This window comes from Manacus vitellinus, unplaced genomic scaffold (assembly GCF_001715985.3).
Source record: "Manacus vitellinus isolate BGI_N305 unplaced genomic scaffold, ASM171598v3 scaffold_53_pilon, whole genome shotgun sequence".
NCBI classification, from domain to species: domain Eukaryota; kingdom Metazoa; phylum Chordata; class Aves; order Passeriformes; family Pipridae; genus Manacus; species Manacus vitellinus.
In genome coordinates, this window is record NW_021940637.1 from 2,259,620 (window position 1) to 2,277,215 (window position 17,596).

Consider the following 17,596-nt stretch of genomic DNA (forward strand, 5'->3'; position numbering starts at 1 on the left):
CTGAATTTTCTCCTCTCTTTACTGAGCCTTTTAGGCCCAAATACGATGCTCTGTTTCCCAGCAGACATCCTAATTTCCTCAGGGATGTGGTGATCCCAATGAGTTGCTAAAATGCTTCCTCAAAACCATTCAACATGATGTGCTGCTGCTCCAGGCCTCCCTGCATGAAAAGATGCTCTTGACTGACTCCCTCTTTACCCACCAAATTTACTTGAGAAGGAAGTTTAAACACTCAAATCAATGATGGAAAAAACCTACAACACTTAAGACAAGTTTAGCTGCACAAACTGCAAAGTATCTCGAGGCTCAGATAACTCAGAGATTACAATCATTGGGGGCAGCCCCTGGAAATGTTATGTGTGGAATCAAATCTGATACAATCAAGCACAAAGCTGCAAACTGAGAGAACATATCTCTGACCTGAGTGGGAGGGAAGGGCACAGAGACTGACTTCGGTTGTTTTGAAAGTCTGATTTTCTGTTTCTTTTTCAAAATGGTCAGCATCTCTTTAAAGCTGCTTTGACAAGGCTGAAGATGGAAAGCAGAGCGTTCTAATGCACATTTAGCAGCAGTCTGGGAATGCTACCAGGATGCAAAAGCCTTCTCTACAACCAGACAGGGCCTATGAAGAGAAGTGGCCAAATATGGTCCTGCTTGAGCATTCCAAAATGCTGATACCAAAATGCCTTTGCAGATGCACGTGCCTGAGGAGCAGCAAGTGTTCATCTCCACACACAAGAACAGGATTGCAACAGAGAACATCTGCAATGCTGCATTTTACTGCAAAAACCTACAGGTAGACACACACAGCCCCCCTTATTTTTTAAATTTTTTTTTTTTTTTACTTAAGATAGTGGCTTGGAAAGTCCCAGTGTGGTGGCTGGAGGAGGCTCCTTCAGCACCAGTGCAACTGAGCCCTTGCCAGGGGCTCTGTGTGTTGGCACACAGAGCAGGAGCCAGTCTACACAGCCCTGCCTTTGGAAGGGTTTCACAGCTTGTGCAGAGCTCCCTGGGGACAGCTGCTGGCACCCAATTTAGTGTCAAAGGCCATTTGGAGTGGTCAGTGCTCCCTTAGGTAAGGACAGAGGAGGTGCACTGGGTGGAACTGCAGTGCTGGTGACTGACAACTGAGGAAAGGGTTAACAATTCTGTTAACAATTCCATTTTTGTGTACAAAGCAGATCTGTGCCTGCCTTATCACAGTAGTGATTTGTACCTCAAAGAAGAATTACCCTGACAACAAGGAATACATAGGCTTGGTGTTAGCTTCTTCCATTTGTAGGATTGGATTTCTCACAGAAATGCAGCATACAGGTACTCAAATCAGTCCTAAATGAGAGATTGGACACTGGAAGCAGTTATATGAACAAATATAATACTTCTGAGGAAGTCCTTCCCCTCCCTTTACAGCTAATGCTGCAGGTACCACAACTGAGAAATGTCTCCCATTTTATTTCCTTTTCCTGTTCAGAGAAGTTGATTCTGAGCCAAACATAGCAAGAATGAGAAAACCAGTAACAGTTTTGTTTGAATTTTGGGGAGGAGAAAAGGGAAAATCCTTTCTATGGCTTCACTTCCCGGGTCTCATACCTCTGTTCTGATTAGATTTGATTTGTTAAATAGGTCAAATAGAGCTGTCTACAACAATCTGAGAACTAAGTGAAGGGAAAATATTTTGTTGAAATTATTATTATTATTATTATACATTTCAGTGTTTTGTGCCAAAACGAGTGGTTTTCCTCCCAAATCCTATTTCCTTTAGAAGAATGATGCTTCTCTAATTTAAAACAACAACAAAAAAAATCCCAACTCTACAAACCTTTTCCCAGGTTTTTAATTAAAAACAGTTTAGAAGTGATGCCAAATTAACTCTTTGCCCAAGTTAACCCTAAATACCTCTCTCTACTGGGAAAAATTAATGCCATTATCTCTGTTCACTAAGAGAAAGGAGAGAAAACTGCCAAGAGCCATAAAACTCAATGGCAGAAGAAATTCAGCTCTCAGGCTTGAGGGTTGTAGATCATTAATGGAAGTTTTGCAGGGTGAAATAGTTCAAGTACAGTTTCTGCTTAGCAGTAGAGACAACAAGTATGGGGGAAAGCTTGGCATGTTAAAGCAGACACATAAATTCCACCCAGCTCTTTGTTCCTTTGTTCCCAACATTGGTTGAATTCTTCCCACTTTCCACGGTTTATTTAGGAGCTCTTGCAGATGTTTTAGATTTCATCTAATCACAGTTAGGCACTGCTTACATTGTTTTTTTAAAAACAATATGAAATATATAATTTAGCATTAAGGTCCATTTTCCAAAGCCTCTGTTCCCCTGTGCCTTTCGTTCTCATATGGTACCCATTATGAAAACGGACTTGCTAACTAGAGATTACTCCACTAATATACCCAAGCTTTGACCATTCTGTCTGTTTACAGGCATTTCCCCTGTCCCTGCAGTACAGGAATGCTGGGTGGGACTGTGGTCACTGCTGTAGCTGCAGTTCCACACTTGGCCTGAGGAAAACCTGTGACACAGCTCAGCACCGGTTGCTGAAGAAGAGCTTGACCTGGAGTCGTGGGGTGGCATCAGGTGATGGAGCACAAGCAGCAGCTTTTTCCAGGCATGGAACCAGTTGACACTGCCAGACACCAATGGGAGAAATCAGAGAGCTTTCCTGGGAGATAACACCCTCTCTGCTTCCCCCTGCACAGCTGGGCAGCACCAGCAGCACCCGCGGCTGCGTTAGCTCTGCAGGAGCATCACAGCCCCTGTGAGCCCTGTCCAGCACAGAGCTCCCACTCCGGGCTCTGCTGCAGCCCAGACCCTGCCTTGGAGACTCTGCCTTCGTGCCAGAGAGGTGCTAACAAATCAAACAGCTCTGAGAGGAGACAAGAAGCCTGGAGCAACATTAACGAAGCTCATTTTGATTGGGAGAATGAGTTGACTGTGAGCAGCAGCTGAGGCAAAAATCCTCCAGATAGTCCACTGTAGGCTGATGAAGTTTTCCTTCCTTCTTCCCTTCAGTCTCTCAGCTACTCCCAAGCAAATCCAAGTTAGGTGGTCCCAAGCAGCTGGATACAGGGAACACCAGTTAGGACTGATAGAGCTTTTCTCCTATGTTCAGTCCACAGGCAAGGAACAGATGGAAAAAGTGAAACTTCACCCGAAATCACTTCCTGAAACAATCACTTCCTCATCAACTCACCTCTCTCTGGTGTGCAAAGCGAGAGAGAGAACAGAGCAATGTGAGCAGGAAATGCTTTCCAGTCCCAGACTGCAGTGCAGCAGAAGTGGGTCACTCACCCAGGCACACGGGAAGTGTCGGCACCAGCAGCTGTGGCTGAGTAAGGAGGAGCTTGGGGAAAGCTCCAAGCTCTCAGTCAAATCATCACCAGAGCAAGTGGAGAGAGAGGCTGAGATTGCAGGGCACAGTGTATTTGAGTTCCCACAGGGACAACACTTCCTGCTGTCAGTAAGTTGACTCGTCTGTCATGGCATTTGTCCAGTAGGTGGGAAGTTTCTTTAAATCCCAGGATCCCTGGGGAAATCCAACTGAAGAACAAAGCCATGGCATTGTCCTTTATGGTCTGGTACACAGTCCAGGTACTGTTCTGTCCTTTAAAAGAAAAGAGTTACAGCCAGCACATACAGAGGACACATAGCACTGCATTTGCAGTCCTGTTTTGCACAAAGCTTCAGCTGTATCTGCACTCCAGGGTGGAGTTTGCCCGACATTCTGGAGGCAAGTAGGAGCAAAAAAATCCTGATACTGACCCTTCTCCATTTAGCTCAGGCCTATATGTTAAGAACTGCACCAAGCTCCAAGCAAAGTCATCTGGGCTCTCTCAGCTCTTCCCCTCCTTGGCTCCTGGCAGCAGCTGTCTGATGGTTCTGGAGGGGCTGTGCTGCTAACTCATCCAAACAGTAGGCCTCCTGCAAACGTCCCTAAGGCCTCTGCTTGCAGCAGGCATCATTTTCCAGATCTTATTAAATATTATTCTGGGCACCGGTCTGTACCCTCGAGGGGTTCCTTATGGAGCAGATTATGAGGGCAGGCAGTGACCCAGTAACCTCCATTTCCCTGGGATGATGCAAGAGGCGATTCACGCTCAGGAGGCACAGGGAGCTGAGCAAACGTGCAAGGAGCTGCTGAAATTCCCAACTCAGCCTTTTGTTTCCATGCCATTGAGGGTAGGATTTCAAAGTGTAGAACGGTCCTTTAAGTTCTCTCTTTTATGAGGTCAGGCTTAATGCTTCCCTTTATATATGAAGAGAGGGTGATCTTTGCCAGAGTCCGCACTGGGTTTGCTCTTGTTTTGATTTTCTGCTTTGGCTGAGAGCTCAAAATGCATTTTCAACAGCAGTTCAGGCTCTGCTGGGAAGTGCCCCCTGCAAGAAACAGGGGGCTGCAGAAGCATCAAAGCAATTCAGCAGCAGCAGAGACTCTCTCTGTCACTCAAATGCCCTTCCTTTCCACTCAGTCCCCAACTTCCAAGACTGTATTTGACCTGGGGCAGCGAATAACATGAATGAAGGAACGAAAGAATAAAGCTCTGAAGAGCTGGCCAGGCTGTGAGGGAAGCGTGAAGATTTCAACATAAACCTGACTGGGGAAGGGCAGGTTATAAACAGCCAGGACTGCTGAGAGGAATGCTGTAACATTTCCATCCTCGTTTGTTTTTATCAATTACGGTTGTCTTGACAAGAAAAAAAACACTCAGCACAGGCTACAGGGATCTCCAGGAAAGCATTAGAGAGTATATTAAAACTGGTAGAATGGGTGAAAGCACCAGAAAACCTCCTCTACTGTAGCATTTGCAATAGCAGAGGAACTGCCTGGATGCAGTGACACACTTGCACATGGCTGGCCTGCCTGCATGCACTGCAGTACTCTGGGCAATTGTTTACTTTAAACCCTTCAGCCTGATTAACCTGTAACCTTAGCACTGGGTTCCCACCACAAATTTCAGTAATGCTTTGTAAGGGACAGAGACAGAAAGACCCTGAGGCCAAACACTTCCTGTGACTGTTTAAACCCATTTCTCATTCTTGATGTCAAAAGCAGATTGATTTCTACTCTTAAAGGCTAGTACAGAATTTCCTTCCTACCTATCATATAGGACCAATACATATCAATTTTTCTTATGCCAGCAGTATTGTGAATTGAAATAGCACCCTAGCTCCCAAACCTGCACTTACCTTCTCGCTGGTTTTATGCAGAGGAGCTGCATCTGCTCAGTCTCTTATGCTTAAACATAACACTTCTCCCTGTGGCTCCCAGGACAGGCTCTTGTTTCATTCTGCTTTCAGAATTTCTGGCCTTTGAAATGCTGTGCTTTGACAGCTCGAGATTTCTGATCACGGAAGTTTCTGCAGGGGGGAAAAAAAGTCATCAGAGCATTCAAAACTGGTGCCTAGAATTGGTCCTGCAGGAACTGGCTTCTTCACAGAGCTCCTGGGGCTCCGTGGGAGCAGTTGGGCTGCAGAGCTGCCACGTGGGCTTTGTGCAAAGAGATGCATTTTTCTTTGAAAATCTGAATGAAACAACATGAACTCACTGCTGGTGGAAGGAGCTGGACATGAGACTGGACAAATACTGCTAATACAGTAGAATTTCCCAGGGGCCATGTGTGGAAATAAAGCTGCAATGGGATGCAAGATTTCTCCTCAGGGCTGCAACATTAAGAAGAGTCTGTTCTTAGTCCAGAAAGAAACTAAATCAGATGAATTTGATCCCAAGTAGTGAACAAAAAAAATGCCAGGCATTTTCTGGATGTCTGTGTTATTACAGGGACCAGCCAGGGATGAGCTATTTGTCTTTGAGCAATACAGCTGTTAAAGTTCTAAGAAATGAAGTCACAGCTTTCAACAAGCCCCAGTTATTGCATGGATTTCTGTTTGAACTCTAAGGTGGCTTGGACTCTCAGAAATGCACAGATGTCTCAAAAGCCACCACCTACTTCTCTGCAAGATCAAAAGGGACTAAAACAACATCTGAGTTCACCTGATTTTAAACATCATTCTATAATTCACCATCAGCAGTGTCACTGCAGGTCTGACTTACCCTTTCAACACTGATTTTTACTGGCAGGGAGCAACTACAGATGGTATAATCCTAGCTTGGAAGCAAGTACCTGAAACAAACCTCAAATGGTCTGTTTGCTGTCTCAATTTACGTATTTTTAGAGTTTTGCTGAACCATTCTACAAATCTGAAAGTAACACCTGTTACAAGAAAAACCAAGTAAAGCCCCCTCAACCCTTATCCTGTTTCCCTTTTGCAATAGGGTAGAGATGCAGCAACATCTTCCATTATTCTATAAAAGGGTGGCTGTTACCTCGTGTTTTGTCCCCCTGCCTTTGCTCACAGTGATTATTTTTTGTCTCCAGCACAGGATTTAGACTTGCCTGGGCTGTGGTGTTTGGGCAGCCCCATTTCCAGTCCATATTCCCTCATCTCCATCAACTGACATTATGAATCCACCCATCAGGAATCTATGGGGGGATCAAACAGCACAAACTCTGCTGCAAGCAAATACTTTTGAAAAATGCCTAATTGGAAGGTTCTTGTTCTTAATGGGTGTTATCCTTAAGATAGGGAAGATCTGAACAGGCTCTGACCTCTTCTGAGATGGGTGCACTGGCAGCCTGTTTTGTTCTACAAAACATTTATTCTAGAGGATACTCAGCATATTTAGTTTTTCCAGTTCTAGGAGAGAAACAGGACACCCTTTGAAGAGAAATTTTTGCATCTAGCCTGTTTTCAAATAAGGACAAACCAAAATATGACTGATCTGGTCACGTAATAAAGAGCCACTCCCGTGATTTGGAAGAGATCTGGGATGAATCCTGAACAGTCAAAACTAACCAGATTTTCTCTGTGGCTTGAACTGCTGAGCTACAGGAGCTGGAAGCATCACAGGCATGTCATAGAAGTGGTTTGGCTTGAGAATTACCCTAAATAGCCTTATTATCACCACCAAATGATAGAGTATTGCGACTGGAATGCAAACCAAACAATGGAATGACCGATGGAGCTGTTTTTCTGAGGTCATCTGTTTGAACCCAATATTTTTCCCCACAGTTTTCACATGTGAAATCCCAGTAACACAAAGTCCCAGATCAGAAGAGATCAGCAATATATATGAGACATCAGCAAAACCAGCAATGTGTTCTTACTAAAGTTCTCACCCACTTTCATTTTTCTAAAGCAAAGAGAAACATCCTCGAGGTTATGCTCACACACAAACGTTTAGCTAAAATCACTACTGATTTCATAAAGCAAAAGTTCAGTCTGAAAAACCAATTAGGTGTTAAAACACGATCATCAGACTGGATTTCAGAAACTGCCCCAGCCTTTTAGATCTGCAGTGTCATCTCAACTCATTTATCATTAAAAAATGCAAACAAAAGATGATTATTTAGAAGAGAGAAAAGGCTCATGCTTGTGTAGCTGAAGGCAAGACTGGAATCATCAGTGTGGTGTCCCTAATGGCTGAGTCTCCTGTAACTGCAGCTGACTAAAGGCACCTCTGAGTAAAGTTCCAAACAGGTTCTGTGGCTAAAAGTGTCACACTAAAGGCTCCAGAGCCCCAGGAGTTTTGTGTTTTCCAGGAAGCTTTGGTAAAGCAGGAGGCTGATTTAAATAAGCTGCAGAGCTTTTGTCCAAAGGATTAAAGCTCCCACTTTGTAGAAAAAGTCAGAGCAAAAGGCTGCAGTAAGTCCTTAACAGAAGCAGTTACAATATAAGGCAGAGCCAAGGCACTGAGCAGAGATTCTTGCAGATTAAATTCAACTCTGGAAGACAGGATGTTTGTCTAAAACCTTGGCAGTGAAAGATGGTTGTTCTTGGCACCAAATCACAATCACTGTGTAAGCCCCTCTGCTATACAGTTACTAATAAAGAATGCATGTGATTGCTCTGGAACTGAGTGCACAAACAGTAAGGCAAAAAATAATGTAGACCAGTCATGAACTAGATGGGAATATAACCATTAACCCTTTCCTGGACATGGCTACTACTCCTCTGTCTAACTCCATCTAGATCACAGCAATGGGACTGACCATTGCATTCAGGGCAACCTCTCTATGGGTTTGAACAAATTATCTCCCTTCCTGTAACATAACTTTGCCATCTGTAAAATAGGAGGGACTCATCTGTACTGCTTTATGAATGACAAATAAGAAATGGTCTCTAAGAGTAGATTATCCTTATTAATGCTTGAAATCCACTCTGGTGATCGTGGAATGGGTGTGATGGGGATGCAGTGAAGCAGAGGGGCCATGCACTGTCTGAGCATCTGAAACACTCTCATTTGGGAATCTCTTCAGCAGGGGCTTAATCCCATTTAGGCCAAGTTGAGGTAACTATTGCAGACAGAGTATAAAGGATTTGGTTTTTTAATGCTGTAAGTACTTAAAGCATTTGGTGAACTGGGACATAAATACCTTTTCTGTTTTGGAAGCAAGGCTGATACACTGTTATCTGGCAGTACATCCTTCATACCTGGAATGTACTTACTGGCAAACTGGGAAATGTACAATACAATACAAACAGATATTTATAATATACCCACTGACCCAGAATCTTTCCAAGGCTTACTCAGGTCAACAGTTCAGTGACTTACATTCAATTAAATATCTTAATCAATAACCTGCAGTACAATGCAATTTGAATGCAAAGATCATCAACTACAGTGCTGGAAGAAACCTCTATATTAACCTTTTCAGTTGCACCTCACCAACTAGAAACAGCCCCAAAGAGCACTCATTCTGAACCATACTGAGAGAAGATGGAGCATAGTACAGGCATTTATTCTCTAACAAAAGTGTTCTACTGACACCCTCACAGTGGATATTTTAGGATGCTATGAAGTCTTCAGCCCTATTATTAATTTTTAAAATAAAGAAATATACTTCAGGAAAATAACTAGTAGGGAAATAAAATCATGGTAGATAAGCTCTACATCATCCAAATAAGGCATTATGTGATAAACCCCACATATTAGGACTTCTCCTGCCACACTCAGCACAACTGACTTGCACAGGTGGAAAACTGAGGAGTATATACTGATAAAAGATGGTCCAATCTTGTTTCTGTCAAAGAGAATAAGTGGAATAAATCTACCACATCATCAGAGACATAATAACCCATCTGGGGAAGCACCTGATGAACACACAGGATATCCAGAAGCTCCCACTTGGACATGGATGTAGTTATGGCAGAATCAGCCCCTTCTGGTGGCAACACCACAGTCCTTATAATGCAGTGGCAAAGCTTTCATGTGGAGAACTGCAGTACCTACACACACAGTTATATCTGACACGGGAAAATGTTGAATGAAATGGAAATCAACAAATAGAAAAGAAGAACTTGCCTCCCCCCCAGCAAACCTCAGCAACACCGAGTGCCCAACACCCTCAAATAACTGGTGTTTGATGTCTCTGTATAGTTGTGTGTGGCTCACATGGACTTTATTTTAAGGATATTGAATGGTCACTGACAGATATCACAGAGTAAGCATTCACAGTTTTGTCTACGCAGCAGAACTTTAAATAGAACATTTTCCTCTGTCACCTGGGAATTCTGACTTTCCCAGGGTTAAAACTTGAACAGGAAGGGAAGACAGTGAAGTGACAGCTCAAGCCCCTGAAACTCCAGCACATAAACTTCAAAATTGTCTTGAACAGAAGGTTCTTCCACTGTAACAAAGTGCATTGATTTGAGAAAAAACAGGACCCTTCACTGCTTTCTTAATTTATAAAATGTTGGGTTTTTTTTAAAGTGACAAAAAGGCACTTATTTGTATCTCAGTAAATGACAGCAGTTTGACCTGTAACTCACGTGACCAAACAGTTTCTGCATTTGGCATCATAAACTTTGTGCCACAGAAGTGTGTTGTTCCATCAACGTGACCAACCACAATATGATAATGTAAATAATGGGAATATGGAAAAGCAGGTTTCAGGAATCATGACAATTATGGGCAGACAACTCTCTCCCTGTTGATCATGATGCAGTTACATAAGGACAAAACTTTTACAGTATAAGGCACCCCTCAAAACAAAATCCAACCCCACACCACAACCCCCAGAGAAGAATAAAACCCTAGAGGTTTAAAAATATGTAGGGAATACAAATGCCATACTGTTGGGGTGAAAATCTTATCAGTTTGGACTGAGGGAAAGCAAAAATGTGCTCATGATCTAAACATATTTAGGTTGAGGAGGTTTCTAGATTATATATTCCTACTTTCATTAGGAATTAAGTAATGAAGATGCAGAAAATCCAAGGGAAAGGGAGAGATGAAACAAGAGTCTAGAATTCAATTTTTCTTTCAAAACTTTTCTAACTTTGAGGCTTCTAATGTATAAAAGTTCAGACAAATGATAAAATGTTCAAACCATTTTCTGAATAGCTGTGGAAATGACACTGGACTATTTGTACACAAACAGCTTTGAGGCATTTTGTTTTTAATTTGCATACAATTCTTAAAGTGAATTCCACATGAAGAAGGGTGAGATACAACAGAGCTCATTTACCATTTCACAAGTTAACAGAACAAAGTAAACATCTGTCATTCTTATTAATTAGCATCGACCCCTTACTCCAGCTTGTCACTTCCTGCTGCAAGTCCCCATGCCAAAGAAATGCATGGACCAGTCCCAAACTCCACAGACATTCACACGTGGACTTCAGTGATACTGCAAATCATAACAGCAAGAAAAAAATTGAAATGGAAAGACTTTAGGTGACCTTATATTCTCTTTGTGGTTCACAATTGAAGACCCAAAACTCTGAGTACAAAAATACTTCAGTTGTCCAGCTCAGCTACTCATCTGACTGTGGTTCCTCCGTGGAGCCCCAGCTAAGGAGAAAATACTTTCTGTCAAATAAGAGGGGGCATTAAACCAGAAACAGAGAAGTCTCAAAAGAACTGTGCTAAAATGGACTTCCTGAACAATTTTCTCTGGAACACAATTCCAACATGCTCTTTCCTTCCACATACTGATAGTTTTCTAGCTATATAATTTCCATTCATAGTTGCATTCGACCAGGTTTTTGGCTTGTATCAAACTGGCAAATACCATCCTGACCAAAATATATTACAACAGTATTATAGCTACAATAAAATAGTGGCATGGTGCTAAAGACAGCATCATCTTTCTTCATGCTTCGAGAAGATCAAAGAATAGGTTAAACACAGGTTGAAAGGGAAGCAGTAACAAATCTGTCTCGCAGACCTTTCAGAAAAAGAGATGGGAATGTGAGGCCATCCAGGTAAAAAAAGAGAAAGACATAAGCTGCAAAGAATTTGAACCTACCAACAGCAGCAGAAAATCCCCATCACTAGAGCTGTCTTTATTTAGGTCTTACAGCAATAAATACCAGTTTAGCCTTCTGCCTCAAACTTTACAGGAAGCCTTTTTCTTGGTGGGGGAGTTGAGATCCTGTGACACTGTTCACAGTGAGATGAATGAAAACCAACCCAATTGATTGTGCTGAAGTGGCAAATCACAGAACTGGGAACTGCACGTGGTCTCTGACAGCTCAGGGTTCCATGTGCACACAACCCACGTGTCACAGCACGTCTGGCAAGGCCAGGGATTCCAGTTGGGAAATGCCAATTTGTTTCCTCTCATGATTGTGGATTCTCCAGTAACTCTACTGAGTCTGAAATACATCAGTACCAGAGAAGAGACTCTAACAATAAAAAACTTCGTACACTTGAATATTTACTAATTCTCTAGCAGTTTTTTGCTATATATTTAACACTAGTGTGACAAAATTCCTGATAATTCTATCTCATGCAGGTAACTTAAATGAGGAGTTAGCACTACCTAAACTGATAAATCTACCACTACAGGGTTACTTGGAGTCTACAGGACAAGTGTTTTCTGCAACAATGACAACTAGGCAGGTGTGTCTCTAACAAACAGGCTCAGCTGAATGTTCCTGGCAGGGATCTAAAGGACAGCACAGCCTTCAGAAGGACTGGAGTGGCAACATCCTTTGACCCAAACAGACTTGCCATTATTGTTTGAAAGGGCTCGAGTGGAGTTGGAGACATGCTGGCCATTATTGTTGGTGTTTCTGTAGTCAGTCAAATAGTTCAGCTTTTCTAGTTGAAGTTGCTGTGATTTGTGTTCTCTCTTTGACAGAATAAGATGGGTTACTCTACCCAAATTGCTATTGTTTAGGTCACAACAGAGGTGTTGAGAGCATACTGTACCTTTCTGCAGCTGAAGACAAAGATTGCTGATAGATTGCTGCTGTTCCTTCTCTGCAATTCCTTGGTGAATGCATTTGCATCAATAGCAACTATGAAAACAAACTCCCTAGAGTCCAAATTTTTAAAAAATATATTACAGGAAAAGTCTACTTGTAATTCACTTATCCTTTTCTCCTACAATTCCCACAGGTTTCAAAACATAATAATTATAAATGTAATTATTAGAAGAATAACAAGAGTTGTGATAGTCTTCTGTTGTACTGGGCATTTTCCTTTTTTAACTGGCATACATTCTAACAGAAATACCACAGTACGAACCAGATAATTTCAATTAAAAAACAAAATGCAAACTATTCAGTCCAATGTTTAGAGCATGTGTATGTGTGTATAATACTGTAAAAGTAGTCACACATCAGAGGTATATAATTGAAACAGCATTTTCTTTCATGAACCTGCTATTATTGAGGCAGTGACAAGGTTTCCATTTCTTTGTTTTCTGAGCTCTTTAAAGAATGGCTATTGCCACGTTTTGTAAACCCAAATACTGTACAAGCAGAAGCTTGTTGGTATCAGGTGAGGAGCAATACTACTAGTGCAAACAGGTGCAGAGACAATCCCTCCAGTTTTGGGGTGAACCAGCTGTGTAACACTGACAGAGGACAGGCATCTTCTTCAAAGCCACCCCGAGCGTGCTGCTCCACTCAGCCACACATCCTTCTCCATCCTGGGCTTCTTTTTACAGGGGGAGTTGGGGAGAGCCACCAGCTCACGTGAGATTTGTCATATGAAAGGTTTCTTGACTGGTTTCCCACTACTAGTGTGGATGTTTGACAAGTCAAGGAGCGAAAAATACCTCAAGCATCAGGCAAGTGACAATAATACTGACTTAGTATCTTTAGTAAAAAGCGAAACATTCTCTCCTGAGATATAAGTCAAGGAAGGAACAGGAATGATGAACCTAACACTGTACCATTATTTGATCATCATGCACCTCAGCTGAGCAGATGGGAAAGAACAAGTGTTTATTGCCCTCTGCTCCTCCAAAGCTATGACAGGCAGTTGTTTAGCTAAGTGCTTGGCATACCAGTATGCTGTCAGAGCAGTTCTCAATGTGCTGTCCCCCCTTTAGCTTATTTCTTTAAAAGAAAAAAAAACAAAAAAAAAGGAAAAAAAAAGACAAAAAAAAGGAAGAAAATCTCAGCAGGTTAACCCTCATCTTCCCTCAGCTCTGTGGGCAGGAATTTGTATTGCTGTTGGCGGATCTGGGCCAGCTTTTTCCTCGCTTCTTCCAGCTCTCTCTCCTTCTTCAGCATTTCTTCTTGGGCTGCAATGATCTAGAAAATAGAGGCAGGAATTATGACAGCAAGGAATACTGTCTGTAAAATCAGATTTCTTCCTCCATGACACCAGTCACAGGAAGCACCAAATTTCAGTGACTTCATCAGGAATCGCTCAAGTTTTTCCAGGTGCCAGGACTGTGCCACCAAGAACAGTTTTGTATTCCCATGTGTTTCTTACAGAGGACTTAAAAAAAAAAAAAAGAGAAAGAGAATCTACCACCACAGTTTTCCCATGGATCCATAATGGATTTTATAGCTCTGTGCTCTCCCAGCATTCATCAAGGGGAGGGTTTAGCACATGTAGAATAAGCAGCATGACTTAATGTTTGAGTGGCAGTAAAACTGAACACTCACCACTGTGGGTATCCACAGTATTTTCCTGCATCTCAGAATGCCAAAGAAAAAATGACAGTAGTACAGATATGCAGAAAAAATAGAAGTCCAATATCTTTTAAGCACCAACTACAGGATATGGTGTACCCCATTCATTACAGGAAATCTAGAAGTTGGCACAATCTCCAACCCTTGCAATCTATTTTTAAATATTGTTATTATTTCCCAATAATGATTATGCTTACAGTGAGCAAAGTCACTGTTTTTTATCTCTCACTCTCTCTTTCTTTGCTTATATACATGCATAACTATTGTTCCATTAAGATCTGGGAACATTTAAAGTACCTAAGAGAAGTCTGAAACAAGCTATTTACTTAATCAGGAAAAAAAGTACAATGCACTGGACAATGGTAACTGCTATTGCAGTAAATGCTCTGTGGAGAAGTGCAGACACCACCCAGCAAATCACTGCTGTTATGTCAGTGCTGACCCCACACTGAGGCATCAAGTGATTTATCAGAGGTTTCTCAACAGCTCTGAGCAGCCTGCAGGGCAGCAGATGGACACTGCAACACTGCTCAATTCTGGGCTGGTTTTCCTCTGCTTCATTTTTTGTACCAACCTGAGCAATGCCACCCACAAACTTGGTTTTGACCACGACGTCGTCATCCTCTGCTTTGCCAAAGGCTGCTTTTTGGGCTGCCCTCACGAGATTGTCTGATGCACGTTTGACAGCATTGCCTGCAGCCTTGGAACAAGACAGACCAAATTCAGTAACAGGGAAAATGCAGAACTAACATGGATTCATCTGAGCATCAGAATGAAAACATCTCTGCTTGACTGCACTGGAAAGATGTGCTTTGTTTTTCCCAGCGAAAAGCAAATTAATCTTTGAAAATTAATGGTACAGAAAGGAACACAATTCTTTTATTTAAGAAGCTGGAAGTTGGAGAAGTCACGAATGGGATTTTTTTTTCCCCCTTACAGCTTGAAATAAAACAGTGGATGAAATCACAAGTGATGTTATGCATAACACTGATCAGATTTTTTTTTTTTTTTGAGAAAGAACAGAAACTGAAAACTAGTGTATAAACACATTTTATAAGACAATTAAGTTTTTAAATTAATGGACTCTCATCAGGGCAAGTTAGCAACTTACACAGCCGTGGTTATCTTACATTTAAACCTATAAATTATGACTTAAAAATGTTCAGATTTCTAAAGAGAGACAGGCAAACATTTGTAATACATCTCTTGCAGTCTGAAGTGGGTGCTGCCAGCAGGCCAGGCCAGCCTGCTCCACATGCTGGAGACACAGCACTGGGAGGGGAAACACATGGCCCAGCTCTGAACCTTCCCCAGCCCTATCCCACATTTCCAGCTTCAGCTCCCCTCCAACTCCTCCCCGCTGCAGTGACCCAAGGACAAATCATTGGAAACTTCCCCTGGAGCTCGTCCAAACCGAATGGAAACATTTCCAATTGTCTCATTAGGTTTTGGAGGGCTCTGGAACAGTGCATTCCACATTTGCATTCATGGGAAAGGCAGTTGCAGCCGGGGTAGGAAGGAGAAAACTGAATCACTCAGAGTCCTGAACCCCACCTATCCATCAAAGGTGTGAAAACATCTGTGCTGGGGGCAGGGCCAGCTCCAAAGGCTCAGTGGCTTTGGCAAGTCCACCAGTAAAAATACTTAAGAGACATCAACTCAAGGGTTTTGCTATGATGAAGTACATGATTTCCAAAGTGCAAACTGCTTTTGCCTTCATTATTCATTTTGGGACTAAGATGCAGCTCGGTAAAATGGCAAAGTTCAATTGCAGTCCATGCTTGGCCTTGTTTCCTTTTCACATTCCCTTCCAAGTTCTCACATTCAATGTCTATTTAATAATATAAATTTATCAATAAAATGAATGAGAACCCTGAATTTCCTGTCAGAGCTGAGGAAACAACTCAGTCTCTAGTACTTAATTTTATTGGGTTTTTTATTGTTTGTTCTGCATTTAAAACTCCTTCAGACCCACCCTGACATTTGGATATTAAAGTGCAGGTTGCTTTGCAGACAGAACTATCTCTAGTTACTGACACCTCCCCCACAGCCCTTTGACAATGGCAATCTATATAAATCCTGACAACATTAACGTGCCACTGATTTCTATAGAAACAAGTGGATTTTTCACACATTTGTACATTTATTTTGTCCTAAATATTTAAGTCATTTTTCTACTTTAAAAAAAATGATGACATCAGTTCCTCTTGCTTGGACAGATACCTAATCTAACAATATTGCACCTAAACCAGGGCTTGGCACAGGGCAGCCACCATTTACATCTGTCAACATCTTTTAAAATGAAGAATAAAGCAGGCAGTGAAATCAGCTGTAGCTACTGCTGAATAACAACAAATGCACAGTCACTTCATCCAGGATTAATAAAACATCCTGGAATTCTACAAGGAGGGAAAACAGAACCAAAATCCGAAAGTCCAAGAAACTATTCCTAAAATTAGGGGTTTGCTCATGCAGTACTAAACCCTTGTTTACACAGCACCACTCTGGGTCTTCAGCAATTAAGAACACAGGTACCTGCAGCCTCCTCATGGCTTCAGAGTCATGATCAGCCTTCACTTTGCAAGCTACAAGCAGCTGTGCTGTAGAAGCTGCCACTTGCTTGGCAGAGGAGATGAGCTTCTCCTCGCTGGCGTGGCCCTGCACCGAGGCATTGGCTGCCTCACAGAGGTTGCTGGTTGCAGCTGCCACCATCCGGGCCTGGGAGACAGCAGAGAACAAGTCACTGTGTATCCCCATCACTTCCCCAGAGAAGGTGCCAGTTTTGTCAAGAGAAGCAGATACTCACAGCGGAAATAAGTCCCTGAGACCACTGTCCATCATCAGCTGCGTTGGCAGGGATTGCTCCAACCTGAAAAAACAGTTCAGAGGTGGCTTACAAGGAGACAGAAAATACAATTGCTTTGTCTCAGATTTAGGCAAGAAGTGACCCATGGAAAAAGGAAACACCTGTACCTGTGACTGTGCCCAGCACGTTGAGGAGCACAAGATCCAAATGGAAGTTACTTGGCAGAGTAGGTGTGTTTTGGCAGAGTGTATTTTGGCAGAGTAAGTGTGTTTTGGCAGAGTGTGTTTCCAGCACACATCTGGCTGCTCATGTAGTGTCCAACTTGCTGCACTGCTTCAACTGACCCATTCTTGGAACATGCAGAAGTAATTAGCAGAGTAACCAGTAATTACCACAGTAACCAGGAATTCCCAGAGTACTGAAGGCTGAAGCCACAGCTTTGGCCCAAGAAACAGCTCAAGCAGTAGTTCCTAATGTCCTGGGCTTTGAAATAACTTATTTCTGCCTCTGTAATACATTTGAATTTGCATCATTCTTGAATCTCTTCTGACTCTGGCACTATGGGGAGGTACAAATCAGAAAGCTTCCCATGGAAGATCCCTAATTGCCTTTGTGCTTAATAACAGCACTTGGGGACAGCAGCCCACTTTTCTGCATGGCTTACCCACTGAAGTGCTCATGGATCAGCAGTGCCAGCAACCATCAGGAGACAGTTTTCTTCCCACGTTAGAGGAATTAATGAAACTAAATTCTACAGCTGGTTATCAGCCCTCACCCCCAGCTGCCTGGGTCTGGGTGTTTTTGGGAGAGAAACTGAAAGATGTGAAATGGAAACATGGTCCAGA

The 17,596-nt window shown here is 42.4% G+C and overlaps 1 protein-coding gene across 2 annotated transcripts in view; it reads right to left on the reverse strand.

Moving 5' to 3' along the window:
* Nucleotides 1–10,447: 10,447 nt before the first annotated feature.
* Nucleotides 10,448–17,596, reverse strand: part of TLN2 (talin 2) — a 152,756-nt gene continuing 145,607 nt past the window's right edge. Inside the window, exons 55-58 of one of the 2 annotated variants that reach the window (XM_018081477.2) lie at nucleotides 16,752–16,814; nucleotides 16,481–16,663; nucleotides 14,520–14,645; nucleotides 10,448–13,558 (exon numbers count right to left, since the gene is read on the reverse strand). In XM_018081477.2, coding sequence (XP_017936966.1) covers nucleotides 13,430–13,558; nucleotides 14,520–14,645; nucleotides 16,481–16,663; nucleotides 16,752–16,814 — 501 coding nt within the window. In that variant the 3' untranslated portion in view covers nucleotides 10,448–13,429. The remainder of the gene's footprint in view (nucleotides 13,559–14,519; nucleotides 14,646–16,480; nucleotides 16,664–16,751; nucleotides 16,815–17,596) is intronic. The other variant, XM_018081478.2, reaches the window with a different exon arrangement.